The sequence below is a fragment of the Lygodium microphyllum genome, chromosome 15, assembly GCF_053477565.2.
Source record: "Lygodium microphyllum isolate KBCC chromosome 15, Lygodium_microphyllum_v1.1.10, whole genome shotgun sequence".
NCBI lineage: Eukaryota > Viridiplantae > Streptophyta > Polypodiopsida > Schizaeales > Lygodiaceae > Lygodium > Lygodium microphyllum.
This window is the reverse complement of record NC_141149.1, coordinates 141698980-141716920: the sequence shown is the minus strand read 5'-3', so window position 1 is coordinate 141716920 and position 17941 is coordinate 141698980. Positions and strand designations below refer to the sequence as shown.

General features: G+C 46.0%; 1 protein-coding gene and 2 pseudogenes across 4 annotated transcripts in view; 2 read left to right on the top strand and 1 right to left on the bottom strand.

Moving 5' to 3' along the window:
- Positions 1-17941, bottom strand: part of LOC148025152 (Polynucleotide adenylyltransferase family protein) — a 183795-nt gene that overhangs the window by 68815 nt on the left and 97039 nt on the right. For 3 of the 4 annotated variants that reach the window (XM_087694899.1, XM_087694898.1, XM_087694900.1), the window contains 3 exons: positions 11820-11865; positions 11622-11731; positions 11311-11418 (listed from right to left, as the gene is read on the bottom strand). The exons of the other annotated variant lie outside the window; for it this stretch is intronic. In XM_087694899.1, coding sequence (XP_087551025.1) covers positions 11311-11418; positions 11622-11731; positions 11820-11865 — 264 coding nt within the window. The remainder of the gene's footprint in view (positions 1-11310; positions 11419-11621; positions 11732-11819; positions 11866-17941) is intronic. 4 annotated transcript variants of the gene reach the window in all.
- LOC148025154 (uncharacterized) lies at positions 450-1064 on the top strand (annotated as a pseudogene).
- On the top strand, positions 1138-2257 carry LOC148025153 (uncharacterized; annotated as a pseudogene).

The following is a 17941-nucleotide window of genomic DNA, read 5'->3' as shown; positions in this document are numbered from 1 at the left end:
AAGTGGATCGATGGAAGCGGATGGTGAAAGCTATTGCCGTCGTTGGTCCATGCAAGAGATGGTACAGTGTCACATACAATGACATGCGTACCAAGAAACTCCATGAGGAGAGAGAGAGAGAGAGGATTGATAAGTTCCTTGAGTCCGTGCGTGCCGATTGGGCAAAGTATGGATGCTCTATCCTATCCAATGGATGGAGTGACCGAAAAAAAAGGGCGATCATCAACATCCTGGTCTGTTGCCCACTTGGCACATACTTCCTACGAGCAGTGGATGCGGGCACAAGGGGAAGGAGAACGACAAGTTCATTCATGTATTGGCACATATGGCAAGCTATCATTAAGGTAATGCTTCTAAATCCATTATTTTGTAATCTATTCTTTTAACCTCCCAAATTTATTCTAATTTCATCTTGTATAATCTTGTAGGTTCAGCCCCAAAATGTGGTGCAAGTTGTCATGGACAACGCCTCTGGCGGAAACTTGAGGCCGAGTTTCCATCCATAGTATAGACACCATGCACTACGCATTGTCTAGATCTTCTTATGGAAGATATAGGCAAGTTGGAGTGGGTGGCGAAGATTGTCAACGATGCTTGCACAATCATTGGCTTTGTCAACTCCAAGGTCCGAGTTCTTGCAATATATCGCTCATAATCGGACTTGGAGTTGAAGAAGCCCTCGAAGACTCGGTTTGCGGCCATATGGCTTCTCCTCGAGCGTCTCTATAACTTCACAACAAGCTACAAAAACGGTTGTGTCAGATGAGTTTAAGGAATGGCTTGAAGGGGACTCCACATCCAGCCAAGTGGAAGCAGAGGCTGTTCAAAGGCTTTGCTTAAAGGAGGAATTTTGGATGGATGTGAGGAGCATTATCATTGTCCTCACTCCCATCTACAAGGTGCTCGCATGACGGACATGGAGGGGGCTACTATTGGCCTTCTCTATCATCTTATGGCGGATGCAATGGAGGAAATATAATCATCGACCATCTTGGATGGGGAGGTCTCTTCTTCATGGTATTGTTTTTTTTTTTTAAATGATTCATACTTCTTTTTAGTTCTAGAATCTATATTTCATATTGTCTCACACTTTCTTTTCAAATTTCACCTCTAAATCTCCCCCTTAAATCTCTATCATCTTACACCTACTGTAGTGATATCTTGGATACCACCCCTAAAAGAGATGACATTCTCTTTTTTACAAAGAAAAGATGGGAGTGGATGAAGCGACCCATGCATGGGTTTGTGGCACTCTTGCATCCTGCGTTCAAAAAACCCTCTCTCTTTATGGATGCCAATGTCCTTGCCGATCGTGATGCTTTTTTTCCAAAGGCTTTGGCGGAAGAGCACCATGGTGCCTTCCTCGAAGAGCTCATTAATTATAGCGATCAAAGGGGCACCACTTTCGCATCTACCATTTGTTGGAAGCGGTAATCGTTGGTGAAGCCCCTTTTTTTATGGGAGTCATTTGACTATCAATTGCCTCACCTCCAAAAAGTGGCCTTTCGCATTCTTGCACAGGTTTGAAAATCTACTCTCTTTTTTCATATAATTCTAGTTAAACTTGCTTTAAACTTACTTTTTCTTTACATGGTTTAGGATTGTTCGTCGGTGCATGTGAGAGGAATTGGTCCACCTATTTCCTTGTGCACACCAAAATTCATAACAAGCTTAGCACATGACAATTGGAGCAACTAATTTATTGTCGCTCCAATTTACGCATGCTACACAATATGCATGAGATGTCTATGGCAAGACAGGTATCGTATATCTAATTGTTATACTTTTTAGTTCATAGCTTTATTCATAGATTATGAAATATATTCAAATAATTTTCATTTGTTTAATCTAAGTTCTTCATTCTTTAAATGTATGGATAAATGTGGATTCACTCAAGATCTCCCCTAGTACACTTAAAAGTGTGACTCACGAGAGAGACTTGGAGGAGGAGCAAATCTTTAGGGAGCTTTACTTGGAGCTCGAGGAGATAGACCGCCGACGGGTCTCTCGCACTCGTGCACGGCGTGCCCGTGTTGTTATTCGCCCTCGCGCCGGTAGCAATGGAACTTTCACTTCGGCATCCATATCGGCTGCCCGTAATGCCTGTGGGGCCCTTAGATGCTACACAAGGCGTGGGAGTGGCTCGAGAAGTACTCTTAATTCGGTCTAGAAGGACATACCTATCACTGTCTCTCACCTAGAGCTTAGAGAGCCCGAGTATAATGACGAGGGCAATGTCCTTAGTGAGGGTGACTGAGGAGGGTGATGGTTCCTCAAGCGGTGACGAGGATGCTTCCACCTTCGATGCCGAGAGTGATATGAGCACCTAAAGTAATCATTTATCTTAATTCAAATTGAGCCATGGATGATGGCTTTTACCTCTATCCATTTTAGTACACTTTTTGTATGAGATTACACATCTGACCTCTGCATGTGAAATTCCAATCACTTAAACCAATTACAATCCACACAAATGAATCATAACCAATGTCAAAACCCTAAGGGATGCATCCATATATACAAAAACCCAACACTGTTCTAACCACCAAGGCATTGTAATGCATAAACTGAGCATAAACAATACCTCATAGCAATGATGTACCACAGGATAGCATACATTAGCTGCAAACCACATGTAACTTATGCAATTATACTTCTCTTGCATCACTTGCAAATGTACACTGCATACCATCCATAAATTCCATGCATGCCTTGCAAATGTACATCACATCAAAAAAAGAATTCCATGTATTCCATACATGTCAATAACCTTGCAAATGCATCGCTTCAAAGCCTAGGTGCAAACCATACCATATGCATATCAACTCACTGACTAGTACACTGAATAGTGATCCCAATGGCAAAAATATTGTCTACATATAGTATCCTAGATGCAAACCAAGTACATCTCAAATCCACTACATAACCAAGTTGCGGGAGTAGCGATGCAACCTCCCCATTGAGCATCAGGCAATACTCTGAACCTTCTATACTCTGCTAAACCTTAAAAAGCCCAATGCAAAATCGGCTCTAACTGAAACACATCAAGGTAAAGTGCACCACTAAGGATAATTTGCCAGGTCACCCTGCTCCAGCAATGCTAAAGGTTAGACCATCATGTACACTACATCAAGTGAGGATAGATTTACAAAATGAAGAGGAGATAGTTAGAGGAACGAAGGAGGCACCCCACAAGGTGCCAGCAGCAAGAGCCTTTAAACTATTGGGAAGATAAGGCAGCGAAGGTCCCCTCAAGGGTAGAGGGATATGAGGCGCAGCCAAGGTGGCGCCGGAACATCTGCGACTATAGCTTGGAGGCCGGGATCATGTTCTGCAACACCCTTCCTTATGAGCGGGATGATCCTATCTACATGCCCTACCCAAGAAGAATTGGAGTTGACTTCAACTCAGAGGAGGGTAATTCGTCCAGATTGCATCAATACATGTATCCAAGTGCATGTACCATACATTTGTTGCGCAAATTGAAGGGATTTTGCAAAAGCCGCAAATTTTTGGATTCAGAGTGCACACATTTTAGTAAAATTAAAAAAATTCCACTAAAATGTGAGAATCCTCAAAATTTCTTGCGCAGATATACACCAGATGTGCAACAAATGTGCAATTTCTGGTTCGAATTGTCTTGTCCCACACTGAGATCCCCAAATCGGAGAAAAGCCCCAATTTTCTTGGGTAAAATTTCACTTTGTGCCTTTGTGTGTGAACGCTCCGTAGAGAAGGGATTTAAAAAAAAGAGATTTCAAAAAAAAAAAATGTTGACTGTAGTCACGTCGTCGCAAGGCTTTTGTGGACTAGTCGCCACGTGCCAATCTCGTGGCATCCTGTCATCGCTTGCCACCATGGACTGGTAGGTGTGTGCCAGTCCCGTGGCGATTGGCCCTGGTCGCCGGCCCCGTCCGCCTTGCGCATCGTCAACTGCTCAACCACCCGTCGACCTGTCGCATGCCCCGCGACCTGCAACTCCTGCAACAGCACTGACACACACTTTGACACCTGCAACTCCTGCTGCCCTGCAACACCTACAACTCCTCCTGCTCGCCTGTCCTACGGCCTGACGCCCATCACTGGCTCTGATATTAGTTTGATGGAGCCTAACGGATCTAGACTTAGTGACCTGAGGGTGAGCGCGTCGGATATCACACAGAGAGTAGAGAGCAATAGAGAGAAGAGTGAGCACGGCACACTTGATTGTTCGGTACAAAGACAAGTGTACCACATTTTAGGTTTTAGTAATATATATAAAGTACCAGAGTGTAAGGGTGCATTCACACCCGAACACTGTAAAAGGCACAGTAATCCTTTATTCCCAACAAGGCTACGAGGGGAGAGATTGATGTAGCAATCCCACTAGAATGGCTAGATACTTGCATCAAAGAGCATGTGCAGTGTGGAAAGATGTGGGCTGCTCAAATCTCATCAATTGGGATCCCTCTACAAGTGGCATGCAAATTAGATTGTGCTTCCCACAGCATTTTTCTTGCAATATATGCTGGTGGTTGGCTAGTCACTTACAGAGGACAACAAGATGAGGATCTCTTTGCCATCCCTTCAAGCAAGATCTATGTCATCAATCTCCAAGGGAATACTCCGCATCTGGTGTACCTACCCTCGGCTGAGTTTCGAGTGGCGCCTTTGGATTTGAGAAACTTGGCATCTAGACTAGTTGGTGTGGGACCTTGGAGAAAGGCTTTAGTCAGCCACAATGGTTGCCAAGAAGCTACAGACCTGCTTTGCCCCCATAGCTATGATCAGCACACATGTTCTAATGCAAAAGATACATTTGGCACCCTTTCGCAATAAGCACTAAGTGGAGCACAGCATCATGGATGCCCTTTGCTGGAATCTTGTGATGATGCCTTTGGGATAGCTAGAGGATGCAGAGGGTGTCCTAATTCATTGGGCTCCTCACACATGGGGGCCTCGTAGTGAGGTGCTCATTGGCCCTAATATAGCAAGATGGAATCTAGAAGTCTTACCCACATCAACATTTGGAGACTCCAAGCCATTACCTTTGGTCATATGAGGCATCCAAATTGTTTTTTTTTGGGGTGGGAGGGGGGGGGGGGGGGGGGGGGGGGGGAGTGCTGGTTGGAGGTGGTGATGTGTGGGGATGGGCAGTGGTGTGGGGCTTGGTTGGTTGGTTGGGTTGAAACCAATTCCTATCGCCCATGAGTTGAGTCCAATAGTCGTACTTGGATTTCAAGCCCTTGCTCATGTACACTATGCCTCTCAACCATGCTGGCCTTTGATCGGCCTCTCAGCTTTGCCCAACTTTGAGTCCTCAAGCTTATCAATAGGACATGTCATGTTCGAGCAACTATAAATAATTTTTTGATTTCTTATACCTCTTATCAAGAATCTTTTGTATGGGACTAGATATTACCTGTTATGAGTCAAGACCTTTTCACTTTCTACTATATTTTGGTCCCAATTTCGGCCACCCATGACAAAAAATAGGGGTTTATTAGTAATTTATCACCTCCATGTGTGAATGCACTTTATTGTATATTATTGTGAGTGTATAGGTGTAAATACCATCTATATCACCAAGCATTTAATAAGAGTCAAACGTTTGTGTATCTAGGCCTAAATATTGAGGCCAAGCTCTATATTTTAAAACCAATTAATCATATCTATTCAACTTTGGATTGCATACTTGCAAGTCTCAGGGGGTGTGTGGGGCGAGGGGGCCGGCGGTTGGCTTTGGAATACCCTGTTGTGATGCCCCTAACACATCTCCAAGTATTCTCGCCTATTTTACATGGGACACTTACTTGGGAGGAGCTAGTCCATATGGTGCTAGAGCAAGATGTGTATCACCACGAAACAAATTCTTGCAGAGCTAGTGACCAAAGTCGTGACTTTGTGACATCTTCATTGAGTAAAGGACCAACACCTTTGATACCAACACAAAAGGGCAATGCAAAGATATCACAACTATCCACATTGTGGGAAGGCTTCGCATCCCAACATTTAGTTGTGATAAGCTTATAGATTTTAGGTTGTAGTAGAGAAAATATAAATAAATGCTCCTTTAAGATTAGAAACAACAAACATGACAGCACTTGTAAGTGTAACGAGGAGAGAGAGAGAGAGAGAGAGAGAGAGAGAGAGAGAGAGAGAGCTAATAGTCAAACAAACATGGTCTTTTTTAAGGATTGCACTCTTCTATCAGCCTTTTTTTCATGTAGCGGCCTCTTTCCTTCGTCATCAAGCTACCATACTCAGCCAATTGCATGCCCATCCCATGGCCCTTGGTTCCTATTGATCTTTTATGGCAACTTTATCAGTCTCATTAGTGGCTTGTCTCACCCATTCCCAACGAATCATCACTAGAGTGCTCCGTTCAAGGCCTCTCAATTATAATCACCTCTTGATGGATTAGGTTTTCATCTAACAGGGGTTTGGTAATCCTTGGCTAGCATTCTTCATTGACAACCTTCATTGGTGATGGCACTTCTCTACCCTTGCATTCTTTCCATCTCATTTTCCCTTCCACCACATTGAGGATCTAAGGGGGTATTAGCAATCACGTGCTATGTATAGTCACCTCTTGTGAGCCTCAGTCAGAGTCAAACAAGCATACTAAGAGCTTTAACAATACGTTTGTACATCAATTCATTTGTCCCTAATATTTTCCTTCATTAAATTCATTACTAGCATGCTCTGCCAATAGCATGCCCATCCTATGGCCCTTGGTCCCTATTGGTCTTTAATGGCCTTTTTGTCAGTCTCATCAATGGCTTGGCTCACCCATTCCTAGCAAATCATCACGAGAGTGCTCCGTTCGAGGCCTCTCCATTATAATGGCCACCTAATGGATTGGGTTTCCGTCTAAAGAGGGTGTGCTAATCCTTGGCTAGCATTCTTCATTGACAACCTTCACTAGTGATAGCACTTCTCCTACCATCCTCCCTTCCATCATACCAAGGATATGAGAGGGTGTTAGCAATCATGTGTTGTGTATGGTCACCTCTTGTATGTGGGCCTCAATCTGAGTGAGACAAGGATACGCGGAACTTTAACAGTGTGTTTTCCATCAGTTCATTTGTTCAAGATATTTGATGTGGAGATCCTTCCCTACATTCATCACCTAACAGCCTATTTACCTAATTTCTAGGCAAGCATGTATTTCCATGGGCATGGCAGAAATAACTAGGCAGGTAGACAGCCTCGAATGCATCTCACTTGCCAAATTAGCATTTTATATTGATCATCCAGTTTCAGCAACTACTCCTATTTATAACTGCCCCTTCTTGCAGTCACTCAGTTCCTTTGCCACCCCTCCTCATCCTTATCTTTATCTCCCGCCTCTGTCTTGTGCCCTCATTGAGCTCCGTGCTGTGAGTAGGGGCTCAGCAAGTTTGTAACATTCAGATTTGTTCCTTTCCTTCATTGTGTTACTCTTGTCTCCTTCTACATTCACTCGATGCTCATTGTTCTATTCTACAACGCACTCTCATTAGTTTGATCTTCAATGCAATATTTACAAATTAACTTGATGACTTATTGAGTACATGTCTGAGAATGTGCTCAAAGTCAGAGTATTTCACAGAAATATAGAAGAAGGTTGGCAAATATGGGGCCACATACACACCACCATCATCAAAACCCTGTGTACTTCTCTATTGAAGGAGAGATGCAAGGTTGATTTGGTTGTTGACGCCACAAAGATGCTATGGGCATGCAATGATGGAACCTTGATTACAAATGGATGGAGCAAGAATCATACACGATACCTTCATGAGCTTATATTCATGCCAGATGTATTTTGGGTTTCATCACATAATGCTTCGGAGATATTCAAGAGTACCATTTTGCTTGCTCATGAGTGGATACACAAGATTGAGATCACTAGGATAGAGAATGTGATGCCATTCATGGTAGATGGTGAGTCAATAGTGGATAGACAGCATTGAGCAGAGATTACCAGTCATCAAGAACAGGGTAATAGATAGTTGGGGAATTTGGTAAATATATAAGGGAATGGCATCTAGAAGGTGATTTGAAAGCTTTAAAATGAATATTTGGCATTACCAATGGTGTAAACCCAAATATTTCATACCTATATTGCTTGACAAAGATAGTAAATGCAATTGATGATGGCAAGCGAAGTGCCAATAGATTCAACAAAGTTCAACATGTTCCCCACCCACTTGTGATAAAGAACACCCAAATTGGAAGCCTATCTTGAGAATGCCTTTAGCATGTCTTCATATATGTTATTTGAATAACATTGTTAAAAAAAATAGTGTACCGATCCATGTTTGTTGAATACATTGTATGCAACCATAGATAGAAGCCATTGCAACTTGTAAGGAGGTTGAAACTTTATGCAAGCATAGATGGAACGGCAACTTGCAAGAAGGTGGATAAAGTTTTATCAAAAACCGGGTTACACAAACATCAAGTAATAAGTAACTAGGATGAGAACAGGTCAAGAACGCAAACTTGCGTATGCTTTACAAAAGTGTGATTGTGAAGGCTGATCCCTTTGTAGAGTGAGAGATGTGACCACAAGGAGAAGCGTACACGAGGGCACATCTAAGAGTCTTTGGATGGAGTTGAGAAGGCAACAAAGAAAAGCAGCATGAGGTGGGAGATGGGGATGCTACCATTGACATCCTAGAGGATCCCACCAACCCTTGATCCTTGGATGTTCATAGAGTCAGCTCATGGATCAGCTTGCCATCTATGAGCATCATTTTGACAGTTTGACTTTACAATTGGATCTACTATTGGCCTTGCCAAGTGGGTCCTGAGTCTTTCATGATCTGTATTTCAACCTCCAAAGATCAAGCATTAATGACTATTGAGTCTTTACTCTTTAGATTTTTTTGGTCATGTGTACTTCTTTTTGCAACATCAGCTGGTCTTAATACGTGATGCACTTCATGTTTCCTCCCTTCTCCCATTCCCTTTACATCTCCCCATTCCATGTGATTATGCCTCATACATTCCATGAGAGGATCCTCATCGAAAGCATTTGAATCTCTCAGATAGCATGGCTCTACAACCAATGTCTATCTTCATTAAGTCCAAGCATATGCCCTGTTAAACCTTGTCTCTACTAGCTTTTCTACCTCAGACAAGAATATGTCCTATCAAACCTTGTCTTTACAAGCTTCTCTACCTCAGCCAAGAGAGGAAAGCCATCAAAGTTTGACAAGTTATCTAAATCATGCATTTCTTCCTCTCATTCTTATGAGGCAACTGCTCCTATTATCTACCAAGAGCATTATGAGACAACTTCGACAATATCATCTCACGTTAACCACATGGCCTGTAGAAACTAGAGTCAAAGGTGCATCAGCAATGAACTAAGGGATCTCTTAAACATGGCGTTATGGCATCTCTATCCCCTTGGGGGATGTTAGTAAGGGTTGTGGGCGGCCTCTTGAATAATGGGTTGTCTTATCTCTGGCTCCTAAGGGGCTACTAGTACATGACAGGAATATTTTTAGCTTATGTGGTCTTGAGGAGTGTATATAGAACCCATAGGTGGCCAGGGTGGTTTAGGCAATCAATCTAAGGACTCACGCTACTCTCCATCATCCCTCCTCTACTGATTTCCGCCTCTCTTTCCTTAGCTGTACATGTGATAGCTCTCTCTCCCTCACTAGAGGAGCCTCCTCTACTTAGCAAGGTGCTCTCTTTGCTGCTCTATCTTTGTCCTACAAAGTTGAAGGCTTACTACCTCCCTTGTCTCATAAGAAAGATAGTCACTCACATATCCTAGGATTATACCCTGCAAGATGGTCCATCCTCTTGCAAGTGAAAGGTTGCCTGAGGAGGCTTGGTTGAACTCAGAATGCTCTGTTAATGGATGGAATTCCAATGGTCGAGGAAGGGCATCAAGAGATCTAATAGGGAGAATCACCTTAATAGACAATAATTTAGGCCGTTTGAGACTATGTTGACAAAGGTCATGTCTCTCTATATGACGTGCCGAAGGCATTACCAATCTCGCACAAGCAGCTAGTGATGTACTCATCGAGGTCTAGAATGAGATTGTAATGACAGTGCTATCTTTGAGTGTAGAATAGCCCTATTGTATGACCCATCTGTTGGCGTAAGCTACTAAAGATCTGACAGAGTCGGCTGGTGACAAATGATGTCTCTATCTCCTTGGGTGAGCTAAGCCGGATCCTAAAGCACCCTTATCCAAACGGTACCATTTGGGCAGCGCTACTTAGGAGCAAATGTCCAATCACTCTGCAAGCTATAGATGCCACCTCAACAACCATCACATGGTCCTAAAGGGCAAGCTCACTATTTAGAGCAAATTGTATGGGTGGGAAGATATCAGCTGACAGTAGTGGGGGCTGCATTTGAGTCCCCTAATAATGACCCCAGACCCATTGCAATCTCGAAAGTCTTCCTGGCTCCTTCTATCTAAGGTGTTGAAGCCTCTGTTGCATTGGTTTTGTTGCCTAGGGAGAGGAAGGCAGCTTGGAAAAGACAGCAAACAAAGGCTACAAGGGTTGAAGAGAATTCTAAAGACTCTTCAATGCTTGTACAAAAAGCAGCACCTATAGGAGGCAAGATTGCAAGTTAAGAGGGCTCAAGCAGTGGCCAGGATATGCAGAAGGAGATGGCGTCAATGCAAAAGTAAGGGCAAAGATAGGGCAAGGGCGGCCTTGTGTAATGACGGGGTGGTGATACACAAGAAGCAAGAGCCAGCGTCCCTCTTCAGGGATAGGGAACAAGAGGGTGGCATTGATGAAGAAAGGGACAATGCAAAAGAGGGTCAGTGCTAGTGAAGCAGGGACCAGCTGATGGAGCAGAACACTGCAAGTAACAAGGGTGGCAATTCTAGCCAACGCTGTATGGTGCGGGCAGCACTGGGCATAGCGTTTGGCATTAGATAACAAGCAGACAGTGAAGGCAGGAAGGCAGGAAGGGAAGAAGGCAAGGGTAGGCAAGCGAAAGAAAGAACCAAGACAGTCAGGTGTAAGATCAGCTCATGGATCAATAACTGTAAGTGCTCTTAAATCTCAAGTATGAAAGGACAAAATCTACCATAAATAATGTCTACAGGATCCTAAGTTGATGAACACCCCTAGTGGAATAGTCAGCTCAGAAATAGCAGACAGTCCTAAATTTAGGCTGTGGCCATTAAAAAAATGTTCTAGTGGCTCATTAATATCAGTCCAAAATAGTACTCTCATTTTCTAGCATTGGTATTATTTCAAAGGAATACTCAAACAATTCTTCCTCAGCTGAACAACAAAGCCATATGTCCAAACGTAGATATAATTAAGCTAGATAAAATCAATAAAGACTGCAGACCTGTGGTGGAAACAAAATTTCCAACAATCCAAATCTCCAGAGCAAGCGGAATGATGCCTCAGCTGCTCCATAGCTCATGAAATAATTCACTTCCATTCGTAGCCTTTCCTGCCATCTCAGTGCAAACGCAATCATATTCCTTCCTAGTTAAGCTGAACTATCTAATGTGGCTAATCACTCCTAATATATACACTCAGACCCTTCAATCATTCTTACTCCAAGCTGGAATGTTTGAATGACAACATTCTACCCACTCACATTATACTATAGACACTCTCAAGCCAAAACACAGAAAATCACACTTGAAAGACCTGATTCAACTCCTTAATTGCCTGAGATTTTGAGCGAATAGCTAATGCTGTCTCTCGTGAAAGCTTGAAGCCAAGCCTTGCAGCAATGCGAACTGCTCGCAATATCCGTGCTAACATGACACAAAGTTTACAATAATATCAGATAACTCCATACCTTTCACATGAAAACACAACTGCATCATCATAGCTAGTCCTTACCAGAATCCTCAGCAAATGATCGTTCTGCTGGCATAACTGTGCGAACCTGCATAACACAAATCTCTCTCTCTCTCTCTCTCTCTCTCTCTCTCTCTCTCTCTCTCTCTCTCTCTTTCGTGAAGATAATTGAATTAAGTAGTAAATATTTACATGAGACCATCAGGTCAACATTCTCTCTGTGTATCTCTTACTTTCTGTTACATCAGACCATCAGGTCATCTGAGAAACACACACTCTCTCTCTCTCTCTCTCTCTCTCTCTCTCTCTCTCTCTCTCTCTCAGGGTGATCGAAGAACTGAGGCACGAGCTCGATGAATATAGAAACCAGCTGGACCTACTCAAGAAGGAGGAAGGAGAAATCACCGAAACAATGCCCACCAAGGTGCAAACCGAGATCAACGAGCTGAAGACACAAGTAACAAAGGAGCTCAACACATGGGCAAATATAGTGAAACAAGCACAAGCTGAAGTGGCCGAGAACTCCAAATGGATTGAGGTAGCCAAGAAGTCACCAACAAAGAAGGAGTTTGTGAATGCAGCACTAGAGGAGGAGAAAAGGAGAAAGCTTAGAGCGCTCAACATCCGGGTGGTCGGATGGAAGGAAGCGGATAGCCCCTGGCAGACGCCAAGCAGATATGTGAAAAGCTGGGAGTAGAGGACCCTCAAATAGTGGAGAATGCATGGCGCGTAGGAAAGGACCTCACCAAGGGAAGGCCTCTTATCCTCAAATTTGCCAACTTAGAATCCAGACGAGCCTTCCTCTCTGAAAGGACAGCTCTAAAAGGGGAAAAAGTCTACCTAGAGGATGACCTCACACCCGCACAGGTGGCACACCGTAAAGAATGCATGCCACAGATCCTGGAGGCTCGCAAAGTGGGAAAATGGGCAGTATACAGAGATGGTCGTGTCATCATCTCAGATAAACGCCAATGACGGGGCGCGGCCTATGAGACCCACCTGAGGTTTGCAGTGTGGAACTGCAACGGAGCTATGAAAACAGATGCAGGATTATTCCATGAGACCTTCACCGGCAAGGACATCGTCCTCTACACAGAAACCCACCAAAGCCCAGGCACCTACTTACCAGAAGTGAGGGGATATAGATGGGAGACGGCATGCCGCCCTAGAGCCCGAACAAAAGGAGGGACCCGAGGGTCCGCAGGGGTGGCTCTGTTGTACAGGGAGGAGTTACAGCCCATGGTGCAAGTCATGCGGAAAGATGAGGAAGCCCGGTTCATGTGGATCCGGATACACACAGATCGCCCCCGAGACATATACATGGCAGTGTGCTATTTCCCACCAGCACACTCCCCATACGCATCACCGAAGGGCGAGTCACCATACCTACCACTGTACGAGGATATCATGCACTACTCCAGCTTGGGGGATGTCATGTTGACCGGAGACTTCAACGCACGCACAGCACAGAGGCAAACCCCCTTCTTCGAGAGCGAAGACCACATGTACAAAGAGATCGCACTGGAGGAGATAGGACTCAACCGGGCATCACAGGACAGCTGAATGCACCGAATATGGTAAACACCTACTGGCGTTAGGGGGGGCACACGGAGTAGCCATCCTCAACGGTCTCAACAGATGGCCCGGGTCGGATGCCCTCACATGCTTCCCACACAAGCACGCGGCCAATTGCATCGGACGGGGGACACATGGAGCACCGACACAGAAACTGGGAGCAAGCACAGTGGACTATATCCTCCGCCCTCTATCACTTATCCCCGACATCCAATCCTTTAAAATATCACCTCGCCCACTCGCAGTGGCTGCCGACCATGCCTACCTACAATTTGACATAACCTGCAGGTATGACCTAACCCCCCCCAGCAAGCAATCCCCCAAGATTCCCCAGGTACCACTTTACCCGGCTAACTACGAGCGCATACTCCGACCATCTCTACTGGAGCCTGCAGGAAATGGACCCCCACACACCCCTGGAGGAGGTCACAGCACAGTTGGCGGGCACACTACACACCTCGGCTGCTGAATACTTCCCCCACACATTCCCCCACTCCACCCCTCCGAACAAGAATGTCCCACAGAATAGCTGGTACGATGCAGAGTGCAAGGAAACCCGGCTCCGTCTTCAACAGGACGAAGCATGGGGAGTACACACGCATAAACAGGCACGCTTGATCTTCCGTCGTCTAGTGCGACGGAAGAAACGAGCCTACCTCTTCAAAGTGGAACACGAATCCTACCAGCTATTCTTAGGACAGGACAGCAAAGAGACATGGAAGGCGTTTCAGGAACCCCGAGCCCAGACGCCCATCACCTCCCCGGACACTTGGCACACATATGCAACCTCACTATACCAAGTACCCAAGCAGCCCCAGCTACCCCGGCCCCCAGGGAGCAGACCCGGATTATCCACATTCTTCAGCACGGAGCGGGTTCGGGACGCCATTGATAGACTCCAAAATGGCCGTGCCCAAGACCACGAAGGCTTGGTAGCAGAGAATTTGACCCATGCCAGAGACATACTGGCACCTCTCCTAGCACACATGTTCAACAGAGCCCTATGCGAAGGCTTCCCTGCAAGCTGGTCAGCCAACACCATAATACCTATCCTGAAGGCCGGAGACCCCATGGTTCCCACGAACTACCAAACAGTCATGGTTGGCCATGTACTAGCCAAGCTCTATGGATCCATACTGGACCACGAGCTAAGCAAGTGGGCAGAGCAACACCAACATCGGGCGGCAGGACAAGCAGGGTTTAGGAGGGGGTTCTGCACCCTTGACCATATCCTCACACTGAGAGCCATCATAGAGGAGGGCAGAGCACATGGAAGACGGGTGTACTACTGCTTCGTGGACTTCCGCAAGGCCTTTGACACAGTCCCACGAGCGAGGCTCACGCACAGACTACAGGAACTGGAGATCCCAACCGAAATGCAATGGGGGATACTGGCATTATACGAATCGGTAACGGGCCGAGTTCGGGCACCAGGAGGGCTGTCAAAGGAGATAACCAGCACCATCGGAGTCAAGCAGGGATGCCCACTCTCACCCACCCTATTTGGCCTCTACATTGATGAGATCTCAGAGTACATAGATAGATTGGGCGAGGAGGGATCGAGCCTGGGAGGGACACTGATACCCATCTTACTATATGCGGACGACATAGTCCTCATCTCCAGCACACCCGAAGGGCTACAACGCCAACTGGACGCACTATAGGCCTTCTGCCAAGACAAAGACCTAACTCTAAACCTGGGGAAAACCAAGGTCATGGTGTTCAACACGTCAACCCAATGGCTCCGACGGTGGGTACCCCCCTTCACATACGGCGGAGAGACCGTGGACGTGGTCCAAAGATACGTCTATCTGGGGATTTCATTCTCTGGACCGAGATTTACCCTGAGAAAAGCAGCAGAAGATAGACTAACCCGAGGCTATGCAGCCCTCGGGTCAATGGAGAACCAATGTGCCCGCATACAGTTCCAAGAACCCTGGACAAAGCTCTGGCTTTTTGACACCTTGGTCACACTAGCCCTCCTGTACGGGGCTCCCATATGGGGGTCCAGTCTCTACCACACGCGGAGGGCCCCACAAGATCAGCCACTGCCTAAGGAGGAGGCCACCTATGAGGGATGGGAGCAGATGGAGAGACCCTTAATACTTATAATCTCACGGATGATCCGAAGCAAGCCCTGCGTACCACACGAGATCATCCGTGCACAGCTGGGAGCACCGCCCCTCGTGGCTGAGGCCCTCTTCCAGACCGTGACCTTCTTGCACCAAATATGGGACCTACCCCGGCACCGGTACCCCAGACTCTGTCAGAAGTGGAGCAGCGGTGGAAGCATAAATATGTGCTGAATTAAACTGCTGAAACACAAGACAAAAAGAGAAAAGAAAAGAACACGATACAGATGAGAACTCAAATGTATCCACGGAAAATGAAATCCATATATCTGAACACAAGACAGTCGCATACAACAGTGAGTCACTGGCTGCGTGGGCACTGGCACTGGCTCTGGCTCCTCTCTCCACAGAGTCTGCAGAATGTGAAGATGATGATACTGACTCAGGAGGAGCACTGAGTATAAATAGGCTGAAAAAGTGGGGAGCAATAATGCTGGTCGGACAGCATTTATGCTGGCCGACTGGTGCATAAAATGCTCCACTGGCATAAAATGCCACACCATAAAAATACCTAAAATACCTAATAAAAATGCCCAGCCCAAATCAAGCTCAGACTCACACATGAGCTGACAAATACTCTGCTAACACCCTCTCTCAGATCATGGGTGATCTAATACAATACAATAGTATAACGAAAAGGCATCAGAAACTATACAACATAGAACCACCAAGTAGAACCATGGATACCCAAGCAGTGTGTGATCAAGCCACCACCAAGGTGCCTCGGAGAAAACCTGATGTCGATGTCGATCGTACCAAACACCTGAAAATAGAGAAGATCATAGAATGTCTCTGTGTCCATCATCAATGTCTCGCAGTAGCATACAAGACCATCCTGTCAAAAATGCCCCTGAACATAGGTGACCATGGATTCCCCGCCTTTGGCCAGACCGCCAAAGTGTCCCCTCATGTGAGCTCCAGACGAAAGCCTTCCGCTCTCTGTCAGATAACCAGTTCATCATGAACCTGGATGTCAATCCCAGCTCCAGGATTGGATTCCGCCAGACTGAAGTCGATGCGTCAGGGACGTCCCTCTCTGGAACCTGTGCACATGTATAAAAGTATAGATGAGGCGCGGCTGCCCCATCTGAACACCCGCTCACACTCCCTCTCTGGCACAAGAGAGTCGTGAGGGATGACCTCATTACCACCACTAGAAAGCAGTCGAGGAAGGGGCCACCAAGCCCTTCCCGCGATCCGAAGAAGAGGATTCCTTCCACGCCTTGGACTTCACCTTGGTCAGAGGATCTGAGTCGGAGTCTGATGAAGGAGAGGACTCATCGGTAGAGTCAGCAGCCCGCTTCTTCTTCTGCTCCTTCCTGGAAGCCACTAACGTCTTGCACTCCTTCCGCAAATGTCCCTTCTTGCCACAGTGGTAACACTGGGCCTTCGACTTCTTCTTCCCGTCACCCCTCTCTGAAGCTACATAAGCCTCGCCTCCATAATGTGCCGCAAGCCGCCCCTGTAATCTCAAGGATGTCTCATGCTCAAGAAGCATCGAGGTCATATGTGTAAAACTGACAGGAGTCGATGATGTCTGCGCCCGCAAAGCATTGGCCACTCCATCAAACTCCGGGGGGAGCTTGTAGAGGACCGTCCTGACGAGATGCGCCTCGGGAAGAGCAGATTGCATGTGCCGAAGCTGGTCCTGTACCTGCGTAACACGAAGAAGAAAAGACTGAATAGTATCTTTCGGCTCAAACTTCATCTGCTTGAGCGGGCCATAAAGTGTGACTGCCCGCATGGTGGAAGGTGCCTCGTACATCTGCTGCAACTTCTGCCATACTTCAGGAGATGTCCTACAGGAGGTAAACGCCGGTAAGACCGCTTTAGAAATACACCGAAGCAATGCCAAGTAAGCACGGGCATCGTCCGAGTCCCATGTGAGCACCGCTTCCTCATGGTTGTCCTCATCAAAGTCTTCAGGAAGAGGAAAAGGACGGAGAGGTCGAGCAATAGCTCCACAGACGATGTACCATAACCGCTTCTGCACAAACCAAGCTTGCATGACAGCACTCCATGTGAGATAATCAGGTCCATGTAACTTATCATCAGTGGAAGTGCACGGAGGAGCCATATGGAGAGGATAAGAAGAGAAGTAGAGAAGAGATGAAATTTAGAGAGGAAACACAGCCAAAACACAAGCACAGACTGCAGAAAATGAGAGTTCACATGCAATATAACCGAAAATCTGATCAATAGAAGATAAAATCTGCTGCAGAAAGTCAAAAAATCAGTCAAAAACTGCCAAAAACAGTAAAACCGGCCTGAAGTAACAGTCACCCAGCCACGAGAGATGCTGAATCAGCAAAATGCAGGCTGTAAACTGCAGGAAAACAGGTAGAAAACTGTCGCAGCAGCTGCAGATGAAAAACGCAGGCAGCAGAGGGTGCGTAGGCAGCAGGCGATGGCAAAACTGCAAAAAAACGCAGGCTGAAAACAGCCCCAAAACAGGTC